Source organism: Ictalurus punctatus, chromosome 9 (genome assembly GCF_001660625.3).
Source record: "Ictalurus punctatus breed USDA103 chromosome 9, Coco_2.0, whole genome shotgun sequence".
Lineage (NCBI taxonomy): Eukaryota > Metazoa > Chordata > Actinopteri > Siluriformes > Ictaluridae > Ictalurus > Ictalurus punctatus.
The window spans coordinates 8,866,456-8,879,800 of record NC_030424.2 but is presented as its reverse complement, the minus strand read 5'-3'; the positions used below and the strand labels follow the sequence as shown (position 1 = coordinate 8,879,800).

The 13,345-nt window shown below is 38.4% G+C and overlaps 2 protein-coding genes across 4 annotated transcripts in view; one reads left to right on the top strand and one right to left on the bottom strand.

Annotated features, from left to right (window-relative positions):
- Positions 1–1,090, top strand: part of eif2ak4 (eukaryotic translation initiation factor 2 alpha kinase 4) — a 66,304-nt gene extending 65,214 nt beyond the window's left edge. For all 3 annotated transcript variants that reach the window (XM_047157549.2, XM_017476212.3, XM_047157550.2), the window contains one exon: positions 690–1,090. In XM_047157549.2, the coding sequence (XP_047013505.1) occupies positions 690–747 (58 nt within the window). In that variant the 3' untranslated portion in view covers positions 748–1,090. The remainder of the gene's footprint in view (positions 1–689) is intronic.
- A 1,952-nt stretch (positions 1,091–3,042) lies between these two features.
- LOC108269994 (cysteine-rich motor neuron 1 protein) overlaps positions 3,043–13,345 on the bottom strand; it is a 64,905-nt gene continuing 54,602 nt past the window's right edge. Inside the window, exons 10-15 of the mRNA XM_053682450.1 lie at positions 11,775–11,993; positions 9,415–9,630; positions 8,284–8,505; positions 6,436–6,567; positions 5,130–5,308; positions 3,043–4,670 (exon numbers count right to left, since the gene is read on the bottom strand). Coding sequence (XP_053538425.1) covers positions 4,479–4,670; positions 5,130–5,308; positions 6,436–6,567; positions 8,284–8,505; positions 9,415–9,630; positions 11,775–11,993 — 1,160 coding nt within the window. The 3' untranslated portion in view covers positions 3,043–4,478. The remainder of the gene's footprint in view (positions 4,671–5,129; positions 5,309–6,435; positions 6,568–8,283; positions 8,506–9,414; positions 9,631–11,774; positions 11,994–13,345) is intronic.

The window sequence follows — 13,345 nt, the reverse complement described above, 5'->3', positions numbered from 1 at the left end:
GGGGTTGCATAATTTTGAAACTGGAAAAGTTGCATTTTCAGTTGAATTTGGGGAAACCACTTGAAGCATTTGTTGTGTTGAACATATTTGTTCATTGCAAACAGCTGAAAGTCTGTACATTTTGATAATAAACCTGATTTGCAATAGGGGTTGAATAATTTTTGACTGAAACTGTATTCATTGCCCAACAGTCATATATTCAAGATATATAAAAATGTGTTCCTCCCCAAAATAGTTTATACAGAAGCTTCCTAGCAGACTAAGTAAAAAGAAGGCTACAATTCTAGAGTTTCGTAAATTTCACTTCCAAAAAAAAAAAAAAAAAGGTCTGGAATCGGTATGACTAAGCTGCATTTGGCACCTCTAGGAGTCTCCATAGATTAGGCAGAACAGTTGTTTCTAATTTGTTTGTTTGCAAACAGTCTTTCTAGGTTGTGCAGGCCATATTTGCTGCAAAACTAGCATAAAAAAGGAACAATGGAGATATTGTGAGGCCTTTTGTGGGACAGATTGTATTTACAGTTTTAACAAGTAAAGCTTACAAAGCCACTTGGAAGTGACAAGGGAATACTGTTTCTGTAATATTGAGACACACAACTACATCAAGCAAATGCTTATACTTGGAAAAGTAGTCATTGGAAATCGAAATGAAATAGATTTTTAGAATCTGAATGTATTTTTCTTTGCAGGGTTGCAGTTGTGGTCTTGTACAGTTACAGAGATGACTACTACAAGATTCTTCTCTAAACCGGACGTCATTCGCCATTCTAGACAATATATTTTCAAAGACTCTTTAAGGACTGAAATTAAGTATGTTCTTAATTTATATTTGCAGGGGGGTTTCTTTTTCTTGTTAATGACCGCAGTTTACATCTCTGCCAAAGGTACAGAATGTTCATTGTCACAGGGGTCCAGTAACTATTACCAACTTTGAACCTCTGCATTATATAATTCCCCAGTGTGAATTCTCCCCATAGTGATATGTCAATCTTTATTTTCCAAAACAGAGAACTGTTTAAGAGGATTTTCAAAAGTGTTAACACTTAATGTATTGTAAATGCATTAAAACATGTATTTTTCTTTACAAAAATGCTTCCTTGTTTTGAACGTGTATATAAGCAGAATGGTGTGAAATGTACAGACATAAATTGCTACATTTCATTCCTCAATAAGTGGCATTTACTGGAGCTGGGGTTTGTGGATTGGCATTCATTTTCATCTTGCAAATTAAAGTGTCAAGATCACAATTTAGGATTTTTTTTTTAGTGGTTACAGGAGTAATAAAATAAAACCGTTTGAAAATAGGCACCAATGGCACAGTGATCACACAATATATTTATTCCTTTTCCAAAAAGCAGATAGAAAGGGAAATGGTTTACAAAATCAAAAATGTACAGCAGCTTTGGCTAATATGGTTTCTGTCACCATCCAAACAACACACATTTCTTGGTACTCAAACTATAGTTCAGTATTAATAAATAAACTGTTTGAAAAAATAAATAATGTTCTCTTCATCTATCGTTTATCTACCTTTTTACATTTAAGAAATACGACCCTACAATGGCCATTATCATCATTTTAAGCCAACAGCTATCACAATGATCTAAAATTGTTCTTGCTTTGTTTTGCCCCCATTGCAACACTCCTTATGAAAAAATAACAAAACGACAAAAACGGAGTCAAATTGTCCTGTGAACGTATTGTGTAACACTCTTAGGTATGGGCTTTACTCTTGGCAGTGAAACCCAAATAGAAACACTGTTTACTGAAGCAGTTTACCATCCTGATAGAAATGTCAAATCCCTGTCCATGCATCAGTCTTTCCTGGAATATTTTGCAACTTTTTGGTAAGCAACTGATCCTAGTAATACACATTGCCTGTTCTGCATCACTTATGTGGATAATAATTCTGTAGACATTGAGACAGCGCAAGTCCTTAGAGTTATTTTGATATTTAGTTCCGTATTAAAATAGGCACAAATAGTAAATCAGAGTTATCTAGTTATTTGATTATGTCTTGTAGGCTACAGGGGGAAAAATATCCAAAAATTAATAATAATAAAATGGGTACTCGGACACACGGATAAACGGATTGATAAAGTCTGAATTCTGAGCTCATTATCAGTGCACTCATTAGATTTGATAAATGGTTGACTTGAAAACATTATTATTATAATTATTTTTGGCTCACCAGATGCTGAGGATGTTTTAGATAGATTATAACCCTCAAAGGTTGAATTGGAATGGATTTTTCTCTTGGTTCTTAAATGATACATCTTATTAGTTAAGGAAGCCATAATAGAAATCATAAGAGTCACTAAGACTACAATTAATACACTTAAAATAGAACATATTAGACATAAACCAGAGAGTCTGAATATCCCCTCCTCTTGCAGGGTGCTGATGACTCAGATTGTGCTGTTTGTTCAATATGTACACTCACTGACCACTTTATCAGGAGCACTGGTACACCCATACATTCCTGCAATTTTCCAATAGCCAATCATGTCACAGCAGCGCAGTGTGTAAAATCGTGCTGATGGAGGTCATGAGCTTCAATTAATGTTCACATCAAACATCAGAATGGGAGGTGGGAAAATGTGATCTCATTGACTGTGATGTTATCTTATGGTTGTTTGGGCCAGGCAGGCTGGTTTTAGTATTTAGCATTTCGGAAACTGCTGATCATCTGGGATTTTCACACAGTAGAGTTTACACAGGATGTTGAAGAAAACAAAAAACGTCTAGAGAATAGCAGTGGGAGGGACTTCTGGCTGAGCGATAGATGGAGTAAGATGCAACTTTCGGGGCTCCTGCAACAACCTTTAATATTAATTTATAGGCACTTTTTTTGTTGAGTGTTTAAGGTGTTGGACATGACTTACACCAAAAACTTCACTTTTGATGTCCAAAATGCCAGCAAAATCCAAAGGCGGGAGTGTTTCGTCTGCTCCGCTTCAGCGGCCTGCTCCACACGCTGCATCCTCGCTTCATAGTGATCCCTCCTCCCCTGCGAAGGAGTTGTTATGCCCACTGCCCCCCCCCCCCCCCCCCCCCCCGATTTCAAGGGGGAGCTCCTCTCTTCACTCCGAAACGAAATGGCGGCTATTTTCAAAACCGAACTCCGGAGAGTAGCAGTGCCTTGTTAATGAGAGAGGTCTATGGCAACTTCAATAACCATGCTTTACAACCTTGGTAAGCAGAAAAATATGTAAAAAATGCACAACACATCAAACCTTAATGTGGATGAGATACAACAACAGATCACATTGGGTTCCACTCCTGTCGGCCAAGAAGAGGAAACTCAGACTACAGTGGGCAGAGCCTCACTGACAACTGCAGATTGGAAAGAGATCAGGCAATGTTTTTCCAATCTTCAACAAAATGGCAGGAGATTAACAGTTTCTGAAATACTCAAACCAGCGCATCTGGCCCCAACAATCATGCCAAAATCACTGAGATCGGGCAAGATCATCACTCCCCCCATTCTGATGTTTGATGGGAATGTTAACTGACGCGTTTGACTAGTATCTGCATGATTTTATGCACTGGCTGATTGGATAATTACATGATGCAGGTGTTCCAAATAAAATGGCCCATGAATGTACAGGGTATCCCAAAACTTTCCATACATGGGGGAAAATAACACTTTTTAGCAAAATGTAACTTTATTAACAAAACATCATGATTGCCAATTCTTTGTAAACACGCATGGAGTCATGTCTCCCACTCATGATAAACTTGGGACATACATGTAATTGCATGTCCATCTCAGCCTTGCGACGGTTTCCCGATCCTGCCATGAGAATGATTTCAGTACGTTCTTAGTTCTAAGTTTTAAGTATAAAAACTTTTGGAAGACATTTTGCTAAAAATTGTTAACTTCCCCCATGTATGGAGACTTTTGGGACACCCTGTAGTTTAGTCATAGTAATTTCCATTCTGTTCAGTTTTACTCTGCCAATGCCCACGAAGGAATCAGCCAAGTAGCTGCCCTCCATTTTGGGTCACTGTACATACCCCAGTAAAGTTTTGCCTGAGCAAACTCAAACCTTGGTTGTAAACTTCTAGCATAAAGCATTATAAAAGGATAGATCCAAATAAGTCAATTGGAATTGTATTTTGATGCAGAAGTCTGTGCAATGTTCAGTTTTTATGAACCCAATCCCAGCATCTCTCCAGAGTGGACTGTTAAAGCCTCATGTCCAAATAAGTATGCTTTCTTCTCCTATTGCTCCTGAGAACTATGAGAAGAATTTACCACTCCAAAAAAAGGGTGAGGAGGGAAAAACAGCAATATAATAAAGTAATATGCTAGGTTTCACAATACTTTTTTCCTCCACTGGACACCAAAGATCCTTCTCAACAGAAGGCAGAAGAATCCTTGGCATGTGGTGCAAGTCGCTCTGTGAGCTCCATGGATGTGTATGAAACCAACAGAGATCAAAGGAAATATCCTGTAGTCCCAGCAAGAGGCCTTAACGCTGGACTCTCACATGTCCGTTGCTCAGATTGGCGCGTGGGATGCTGATCCGCTCCCCATAGGGCGAACTCGCGCTTGGTGAGAAGGTCATGCTGCAGTCGTTCTTCATGCTCTGGAGCTTGTTCTCCTTGGATGGCTCTGCGTAGACAACCGAGTTCTTGTTCACATGCTTCTTTAAGATCACAGTCTATGGAGGAAAACGAAAAGCACCAAAAGGCTTCATTAAGGAACATTGCTCAACTTCAACAGGGGAGGAAAACCCTGCCAGCTTTTCAGCATAAGTGTGTCTTACTATAGGAGTAGCAAACATTTAGCTGGAAAGGACTGATTACATTTCCCATGATACAAAACGTCCTTAGTTGTGAGAGTGATGTTAAGATACTTTTAAGAATTGACTTTTAATAAAACACTGTGTACAACATTGATGATGACATACGTATATTGTGTCATACATACATTTCATTTACAGCTGCACAGTTGACATGTATTCATAAACAACAAGTATTCTAGGTCATTCTCCATCCATAAAAAAAATTCACTTGATTTACTATGTCTATAATGTTCTTTTCTTGGCCAGTGTTATGGCTAGCAAGTGGTCATATTTCTGTCAAAAACAGACTGTAGAAACAAATCCTTACATGCTTACCTTTTTGGGTGCGTTGTAGCAGGACATCTGTATGCAGTTTTTCTTCTTGTTAATGAGAAAAGCCACAATAAAAAATATGACTATAGACATGAGGAGGGCAGCCAGAATCCAGGCTACTGATTGGTAGATGAGGGACATTTCTGCCTCAGCTGGGACATCCTCACTCACACTTCCACGATCTTGAAAAGATGAGAGTTTCACATCAAATGTCACGTGTACTAACATTTTTATATTACCAACATTGGTAACAGGAAAATCCTAGCAGGCAGAGAGGAAAAATTATTTTACCACAAATATCCTGGCATGGATAGCTTCACCCCCCCCCCCCAAATGTTTGCTGTCCACCAAGTAGCAGTAAGAAAACAGCGAGACAAAATATCAGTGTGATTGCTACTTAATAATTAGTAGCTCCTCAAGCGTTTTTAACACTAGTCTCACCCACTTAGTTTCTTAGCTCAGTGGTTGAGATGTTGAACTACTGATCGGAAGGTCAGTAACTGCTCAGATGTATAAATGAGAGTGGTAGCTCGGTGGGTAAGATGGTGATCTACTGATCAGAAGGTCATGAGTTCAAATCCCAGCACCACTAAACTGGGCCCTTGAGCAAGACCCTCAACTGGTCAGATGTATAAATGAGATAAATGTAAGTTGCTCTGGATAAGAGAGTCTGTCAAATGCCATAAATGTAAATAAAGTCTATGCAAAGCGAAAGCAACCAGGCAAGTATGCATCTTTCACGTCACCTGTCCTTTCCCTTTCAGTGAATCACCCTTTCTGCTGATTTGGTCTGACTACTGCTTTAGTTCAAAAAGCAGAAAAACTTAGTTTACAGCTGTCTTGCATATTAAAATGGCAAGAGGTCAATGTTATGGCAAAACTATAGACTCTGGCACCTCTCTTCCTAGCTGTGTCACCCAGCCTGAGTACTAGTCTGGTTTTTCATAACGTACACTTCTCAGTTCCAGTCACAGGGACTCCATACTCCTGGTGTTTTTTTGTGAGGCCCCCAAACATACCCAACTCAATCCACAGCTAATAAAGTCCTTTATAACTCAGGTGTGTTTGAACAGAGAATATAGTAAAATCTGCAGTGAAACAGGACCAGAATCAAGAACCTCAGTTTTGCCAGTTCACTCAACATATGGAAATTTCTATCCAGCTCATTATTTTTCACTGCTCTTGCAAGCGATTGATCCATGTGACATGCATTATACAACAAAATGATCTTTGTGGTCAAGTCTTATTGGAGAAGCTTATGGTTGTAATGTGTATGGATGATGTGGTGGTTTTTGTAGTGTGGTTCTACCTGTAACAGGAACTACTGTATGCACTGTGATCCAAACTTCAGTTTCAGTGATCGTAATGGTGTCACTAGCTTTGTTTTTAGGTTTGCTTGTTGTTGTTGTAGACATCACTGGCACAGAGGTTGTTGCAACATCTATGAACAGAAGAAACAAAACAAAAAAAAGTGCTGTAAGTGTCAGAGTTTTGTGAGCATTATAGCTGGATATTCATTTGCAACATGCGAAGCCTAAAATAAATTGTTCTACCCCAATAGTAAACTATTATTGAGCCTTATGGCACAGGGTCTCACAGTATAGACATAAAAGTATTACATAAACACACACACACACATTAACAATGACAGGCAAAAACACATCACCCATTTGTGCCCAGGGCTTCATATCCATAATCAATCTTTCTCTTTTATGAATAGCAAGCATGGTAAACAATAAAGCTGTGCTTGTAAGCTCTCCTCCAAAGACATTTCTGGGGAATTTTTTTAAAATCAAGAATATAATCCACCTCATTCTTGTTTATTATGCCTGCTATTGCATTTCATGTGCACTTTCTCAATCACTGCTGACGTGTTATGGATGTGTCAGTGAAGCAGGCTCAGATTAATTAGTTTCAATGCTAGGGTGTTTCACTCTGTATAGTAACCACAACAACAGTCAACAACAGGCTATGTGAATCTACAGTTTTTGCACTAGAAAGAAATCAGCCCCAGTCTATATCATATATGTGTACTTCATATACATGTTTTTTCATACACCTGCTGGTTGTTTTTTCCTCCTTGAAAGAACTCAACTCCCCTCAACGCCCCTGACCATGCCAAAAATAAAAGCATTGTAATTTGCTGCAAGCTTGGCAAAGAACTGGCAAAGAATGTGTACAAGTATATTCCTTTTATCTTTAAATGCAAAACAGGAAACTGTGAATATGCAGATACTGAGGAGATATTTTTGTTGCCAAAATTACACAAAGGGGGCCCTATGTATCCGTGTGCAGTTCTGTAGTGAATGACATCGGTGCACCTGATTTATTTTTTAAAATTTTTTTTTACAAATTACATACTGCTTCAGCTTCAGGCTGAGTGAATCCTCTTTCTGTGATGAGCCACCATTAATTCAATTTTATTTATATAGCATGTCTAACAGTAGACATTGACACAAAGCAGCTTTACAGAAATCCGGATATGAAATTTTTAATTTATATTTAAATTTATCCCTAAAGAGCAAACCAGAGGAGAGGGTCTCAAGGAAAAACTCCCTTTGCCAACAAGAAACCACTGTGAGGGGAACCCAACTCAATAAGGAACCCATCCACATCTGAGTGACAAAGGATAGTTCAATTATAAATCATTACTCTTTTTAACTGTATATTATAGAGTCATGTAGTGCTACGTGTGTTAAAAGTAACTTGAGAATGAGCATCACTAGAATTGAAATTTGACATCTGATTGTATCAAACTGAAGTAATCGAATTAAGTGGTACTTTTGCACACAGGAGCCCTATATGAAAATTAACTAGCTTTTATAGATATTTATTATCAAGTCTTTCTTTTTTTAAGTCTGTTAGTCTTCCATTTTGATCATTTGCCAATTCGCACCCACAAGCCAACTCTACCCTATCATGACAGCTACCATCTGGAAGGTGAAGTCTACCACAGGCTTCCTCCAAGACACATGAAGCCAGTCACTGGATTGTTTTGAACTCTTGCTCATGCTAGCTGTTAGCACCACTCAGGAGCCTGAGCGAGTCTTTTTGAGTGAACTGTTTCATTAGCCTAGCATAGTACCAGTAATTTGTATTGCGTTTCTGGTATACACCATATAAATCAGCAGTTTACGTCAGGCCAGTAGTGACTTACCCAGACACTGTGGACAGCACTGTCCCTTACGAAGCACTGGCACTTTGCATTTGGCAGCTGGACATCGCTGAGAGAAACACTGAATGGTCCCATTGTTGCAAATGCAACTAGTGCAGGCATTCGGTTTCCATGAATCGCCAGCCAAAAGGATGTCTCCATCACTGGAGATACAATATTCTCGTTGGCTGTTATTGACAGGAAGGAGGGAGCTCAGTGTGTCCTCTGCAAGACAAGTACACAGAGTGTAGATGGTAAACACGTGCTTCATTTTGATTTTCAAGTACCATAGTAATGATATTAGGCCTTGGGTTTGCAGATAAGACTTCAATTCAATGGGCTCAGGTTCATTTGTAAATTTCAGTTATCACTCTCTGAGTGGTTGCTGATGAGCTACCATAGCACTACAAGCTACACCTTCACTGTGATGAATAGTGGGATCCCTTTGGCAGCTTAAATTTGATTGACAGTCAAAGTCTGACATTTGACAGTCTGCATTTAGATGCATTATGAGGCCTATTCAGATTGGAATATTTTCTGTACATGGGACATGGGTACACCTCTGGAAAGATTACACTGTGTTTTTCCTTCTATAAAATGACCAGTAGAAATGGTTCTCAGGCATTCATCCAAGTCTGATTTGGGGTTGGAGCCTCAAACCAAATCATGTTTAGTTGTTTAATTCATTGACAAGACAGTGTTACAGGCTTTCTGAAGGAGATCACAAAGTGGGGAACCAAATTAAAAAACCAACCCGCCACATTTCTTTCACTAGGGTGGCCATGTAAAGGCATCCAGTGTGGGTCGGTGGATTTATTGGTGCGGGGGACATATTAAAGTACACATCTAGTGAGCTGATGCCTCTCACCCATCAAACCACTTGCCTGCAGAAGTATGGTAATAAAATTCTAACTTTCTGAGCCTTGCTATACATCATATGGACTTAAACCATTCTTCACTACCATTTGCTGCATACATGTGCAACTGGGGAAAAATAGAAGTTCCCCAGTGAGGGGTGCGGGTGTGGTACCATCTGTTTACAATCAGTGTTCTTTCATCTTATCTGAAGACTATACCTGCATTTAAGGTGTTTTAGAAAAGAAGCCTAGAATTGTTTCCAGAATGGAAAGATACCTTGGCAGATGTGGCAGCAGGTCCCTTTGGTCCAGGTTGGTGTCTGGCAAAGGGCAGGGGGACATACTTCTGTGTCACACAGCACTCTGCCCTGCCTGCAGGTACAGCGGGTGCATTCGTCCAGGTTCCAAGTATCGCCTTCCACATACAGCTCGTCTCCAGGAGCTTGGCAAACCACCATGTCCATTCCCTCAGGACGACCACTGCCTAACTCCTCTGAATCAAACCCAGAGAATTTAGTATTGGTTAGTATTGGTTAGTAAATGTTTAGTTATGTTGTACTTACAAAAGTTAACCAAGTACATCAAGTTCAATCTTAAATACTGCCAGGTAGTATTAAAGGAAATGAGTTGTGTTACTTCATTTCAACTCATTTTTAGGCTCTTGGCATTCTTTTGCCTTTTTCCAGACTGAACATTTTTTTGCCAGGCATTTTTGTAACTTTCCTCACATACTAGCACATTCAGAGACAGTGAAACAGTCTCCAGCGTCTAGCAAGATGTCTCAAAAAGTCGCATGCTAGGTAGCTTTTTGGCATTTTGGGGGGAAATATGAATGATATTGGAGTTTGGTTAAGGGCAGGTGATGTTTTGATTTGGTGAGGTTCATTCCACCACTTTCTGGTCAGTTAGTTGCCCATAGCGGCTGGCATAGCTTATAGGTGTGGCGTGTTTGCTTTGTGATTCACTATTTTGCCAACTGTAAAAAAAATAAAATAAAATAAAAGGGCAATGGAGAATTAGGTATAAAACAGGTGTGAACACATCTGGGAACATATTAAAGCTAAAAGAATCGCCTCATCTACTATGAGAAGTTACACAGCACCTTCGAAGTTCATGATTTACAGAAGACTTTTTGACTGTCCACTACTTAAAATGCAGGTGGTATGTCTATCATCTGTGTGTCAAGTTGAATATCAAACAATAAAAGCCCTTCAGACCGTACATCCATTAATTCAACATGTTTCCTACATGTTCACTAATCACAATGCCATGATTATACAATAGGGTATTGTCACTTAATATTAACAGCGGTGTACAATTTGTACTCTAGTTCAATTACAGTCTGAGAACATTCAAAATCTTGGATTTCTTTCTGTTTATTTAAAACTGGAAATAAACAGAAGGTTTTAGAATTTTGAGGAAAATGTGTAACATATTGACTATTCAATATTCAAGAATCTGCACTATTTCTAGGTCCCTATTTAAATGTAAGCAAATTTGTGATACTGGCAATGTTAATTGCTTTGTACACAAGGTCATATTTACAATATACCGATGGATTTGATTTAAAATGGATCGTAAGTTTTCACACAAACTTTTAGAGTCTGTGCAAGCTCAAGTGCACAATGTCATCCATCCATTTTCCATGCTGCTTATCCTACACAGGGTTGCGTGGGAGCCTGGAGCCTATCCCAGTGAACATGGAGCACAAGGCAGGGGACACCATGGATGGAGTGCCAACCCATCACAGGGCACAACTGCACATGCATTCATATGCTATGGCAATTTGGAAATGCCAGTCAGCCTACAGCGCATGTCTTTGGACTGCAGGAGGAAATGTCCAAAGCACAGGGAGAAAACGCAAACTCCACACACACACAGGGCGGAGGTGGGATTCGAACCCCCCCAACCCTGGAGGTGCGAGGCAAGCCTGCTAACCACTATTTCTAAGATTCTGCTTTTCACTCAAGTTATAGCTGATAACATTTGTATTGAAAACCTTTGTGTAAAATTGAAAAAGAAAGCCAAACAGAAGCATTTTCACTAGTGGTCTCAGACCTTACTGTTCATAGCCAAGTTGTATGTCAACAATTTTTATGTTTAAAATCAGCAACATTTTCATTTTGAGTTTACAATTTTTTTTTGTAATATGGCAGTGTGCAGTGTAATTTATTAATGAATTTACCACACACTGCAACAACAACACTGAAATTAAATCGGAAAAAACTCAGTGATTCATAGCAAAGCAGTCTTAAGAATTTTTCTGATCTCTTACTTTTAGCTCTTTGTAGCAGCTTTTTAAGAAGATTTTAAGAAACGTTAGAAACATTTAATACTATATTTTCAAAGAGCTCCAAGAAAAGCTGAGTCTTTTTTATTTATTTATTTTTTTGCTAAAATCTGAAGGACATGCTCAATTATACTGCTATAACATCCACAGCCAAATAAAACATCACGTTAAGGATAGGACGGCAGAAATTAAAATGTGCTTGCAATGACTTGTAAACCACCAACTATCAAGAACTGACTTGAAATTGCTGTGTGCTCACCTTACAACTCTACTAAATCCATCATTACACTAATAAATCATTCTGACACTAATGTAAGTGACAAGGTTTTGCAGTGGTTTGTACATACCCTCACAGCTGGGACAGCACTGGTGTGGCCTGAGCACAGGATTTGTGCAGCTGGGTGCAGGGCAGGAGATGAGGACACACATCTCACGTCCAGAATGGCAGTAACAGTCCCTGCAGCCGTCATGCCAGCTCTCAGCCTCTTCAAACTGCTGGCCATTTGCGGTCAGACAGTGGCTGTACACTGGAGGAGAAGTGGTAGTGCTAACACTATGCTCACTCTCTGAACAGAAAACACACATTAAAATTGTTTAAATATTTTAAGAGGGCTGGAGGCGGATTTTTTTCTGGCATAAGCTGTGCTCTATTCAACGCTGTGTTACCACTGAGAAACTCATGAATTTGTAGTGTTTTTTGATTGTTTTTGCAAATAATGACATCTATTTATTTTTGACCCAAAATAGGTCCTACATTTTTTTTTTACTTCAACTGAAACAACACATATTTTGAGAATACTTATTTGCACGCCGGTGCCATGTAAACCAAGTCCCTGGCCCGGACATGCGTTTGTTTGTTTCATGTCCCAAAATAGGCATTTATTTATTAACAGGAAGAAAGGACAGCGAACTGATCTAGATGTTTCAAAATAGCCACACTTTGCTACTCAAGTCTACACTTGAATGAGAACATTGGGAATAATGTATGTCCTGAACTGCAGCATAAGAATAAATTAAATTAAATTTAATTTATTTAAAAAAAATAATAATTAAAAAAAAAAAATTATAAAAAAATTAAATTACTGTTAAAATGCGCTTTCTTTTAAAGCGTCAGAAACTCAGAGTTGTTTTCATTATTCCATTTACTTAAAAAAAAAAACCTGTTAAAAAAAAACACACACACACACAAAAAAACGGACACTTTAATGGTGCCGGCTGAAAAGAACCAGTCATCGTTCCAGTACAGATCTCTTTCTCACAGAGAAACTTTTAAGATGTGATTTAAACCTTTCCACGTGTACTTTGAAACAAAACACTCATCTCTATATCTTTGAAAGAAAATACTTATCGCTGTACCGTATCGGCCACTGCAATGCAACAAACAATGCAATGCATAACTTTTTGCAATTGTAGACACCATATCATAACCTGGAAATGAGAATTGCTGCATTATGGCCACGCACTCAAGTTCCCATTCTGATAAAGAAAATAAATGTGGCATGTTTTTACTGTAAACTCTCATAATGCATATATAATTTACTTAAATTGATATCTAGTGATCATGCATTCAAACCTATTAGATGGTTCACAATCATAGACAGGCTTCAGAAAGTTCTCTACATTCATTTGGTATGTAATATATAATTTGAGGCTTCACCCAATAAACCTGCCAAACATTTCAGTTAAACTGCATATAATGATAACAAGCATGCACTCAAAAAATGAATTCATTACTCTTACTTAATTTAATTAAACAAAGTTTTTGCACGCAATTTAATTTAGTTCATTCAAAATAAATCAGATTAGTTGGATCATCACAATTTAGTTGGTTTGGGTCAAATTAATTTACTCTATTATGTTTAATTAACTTTAATTACGTTCTGTCAAGCTAAATTTTCTTATGTTGGTCCAACTTAAT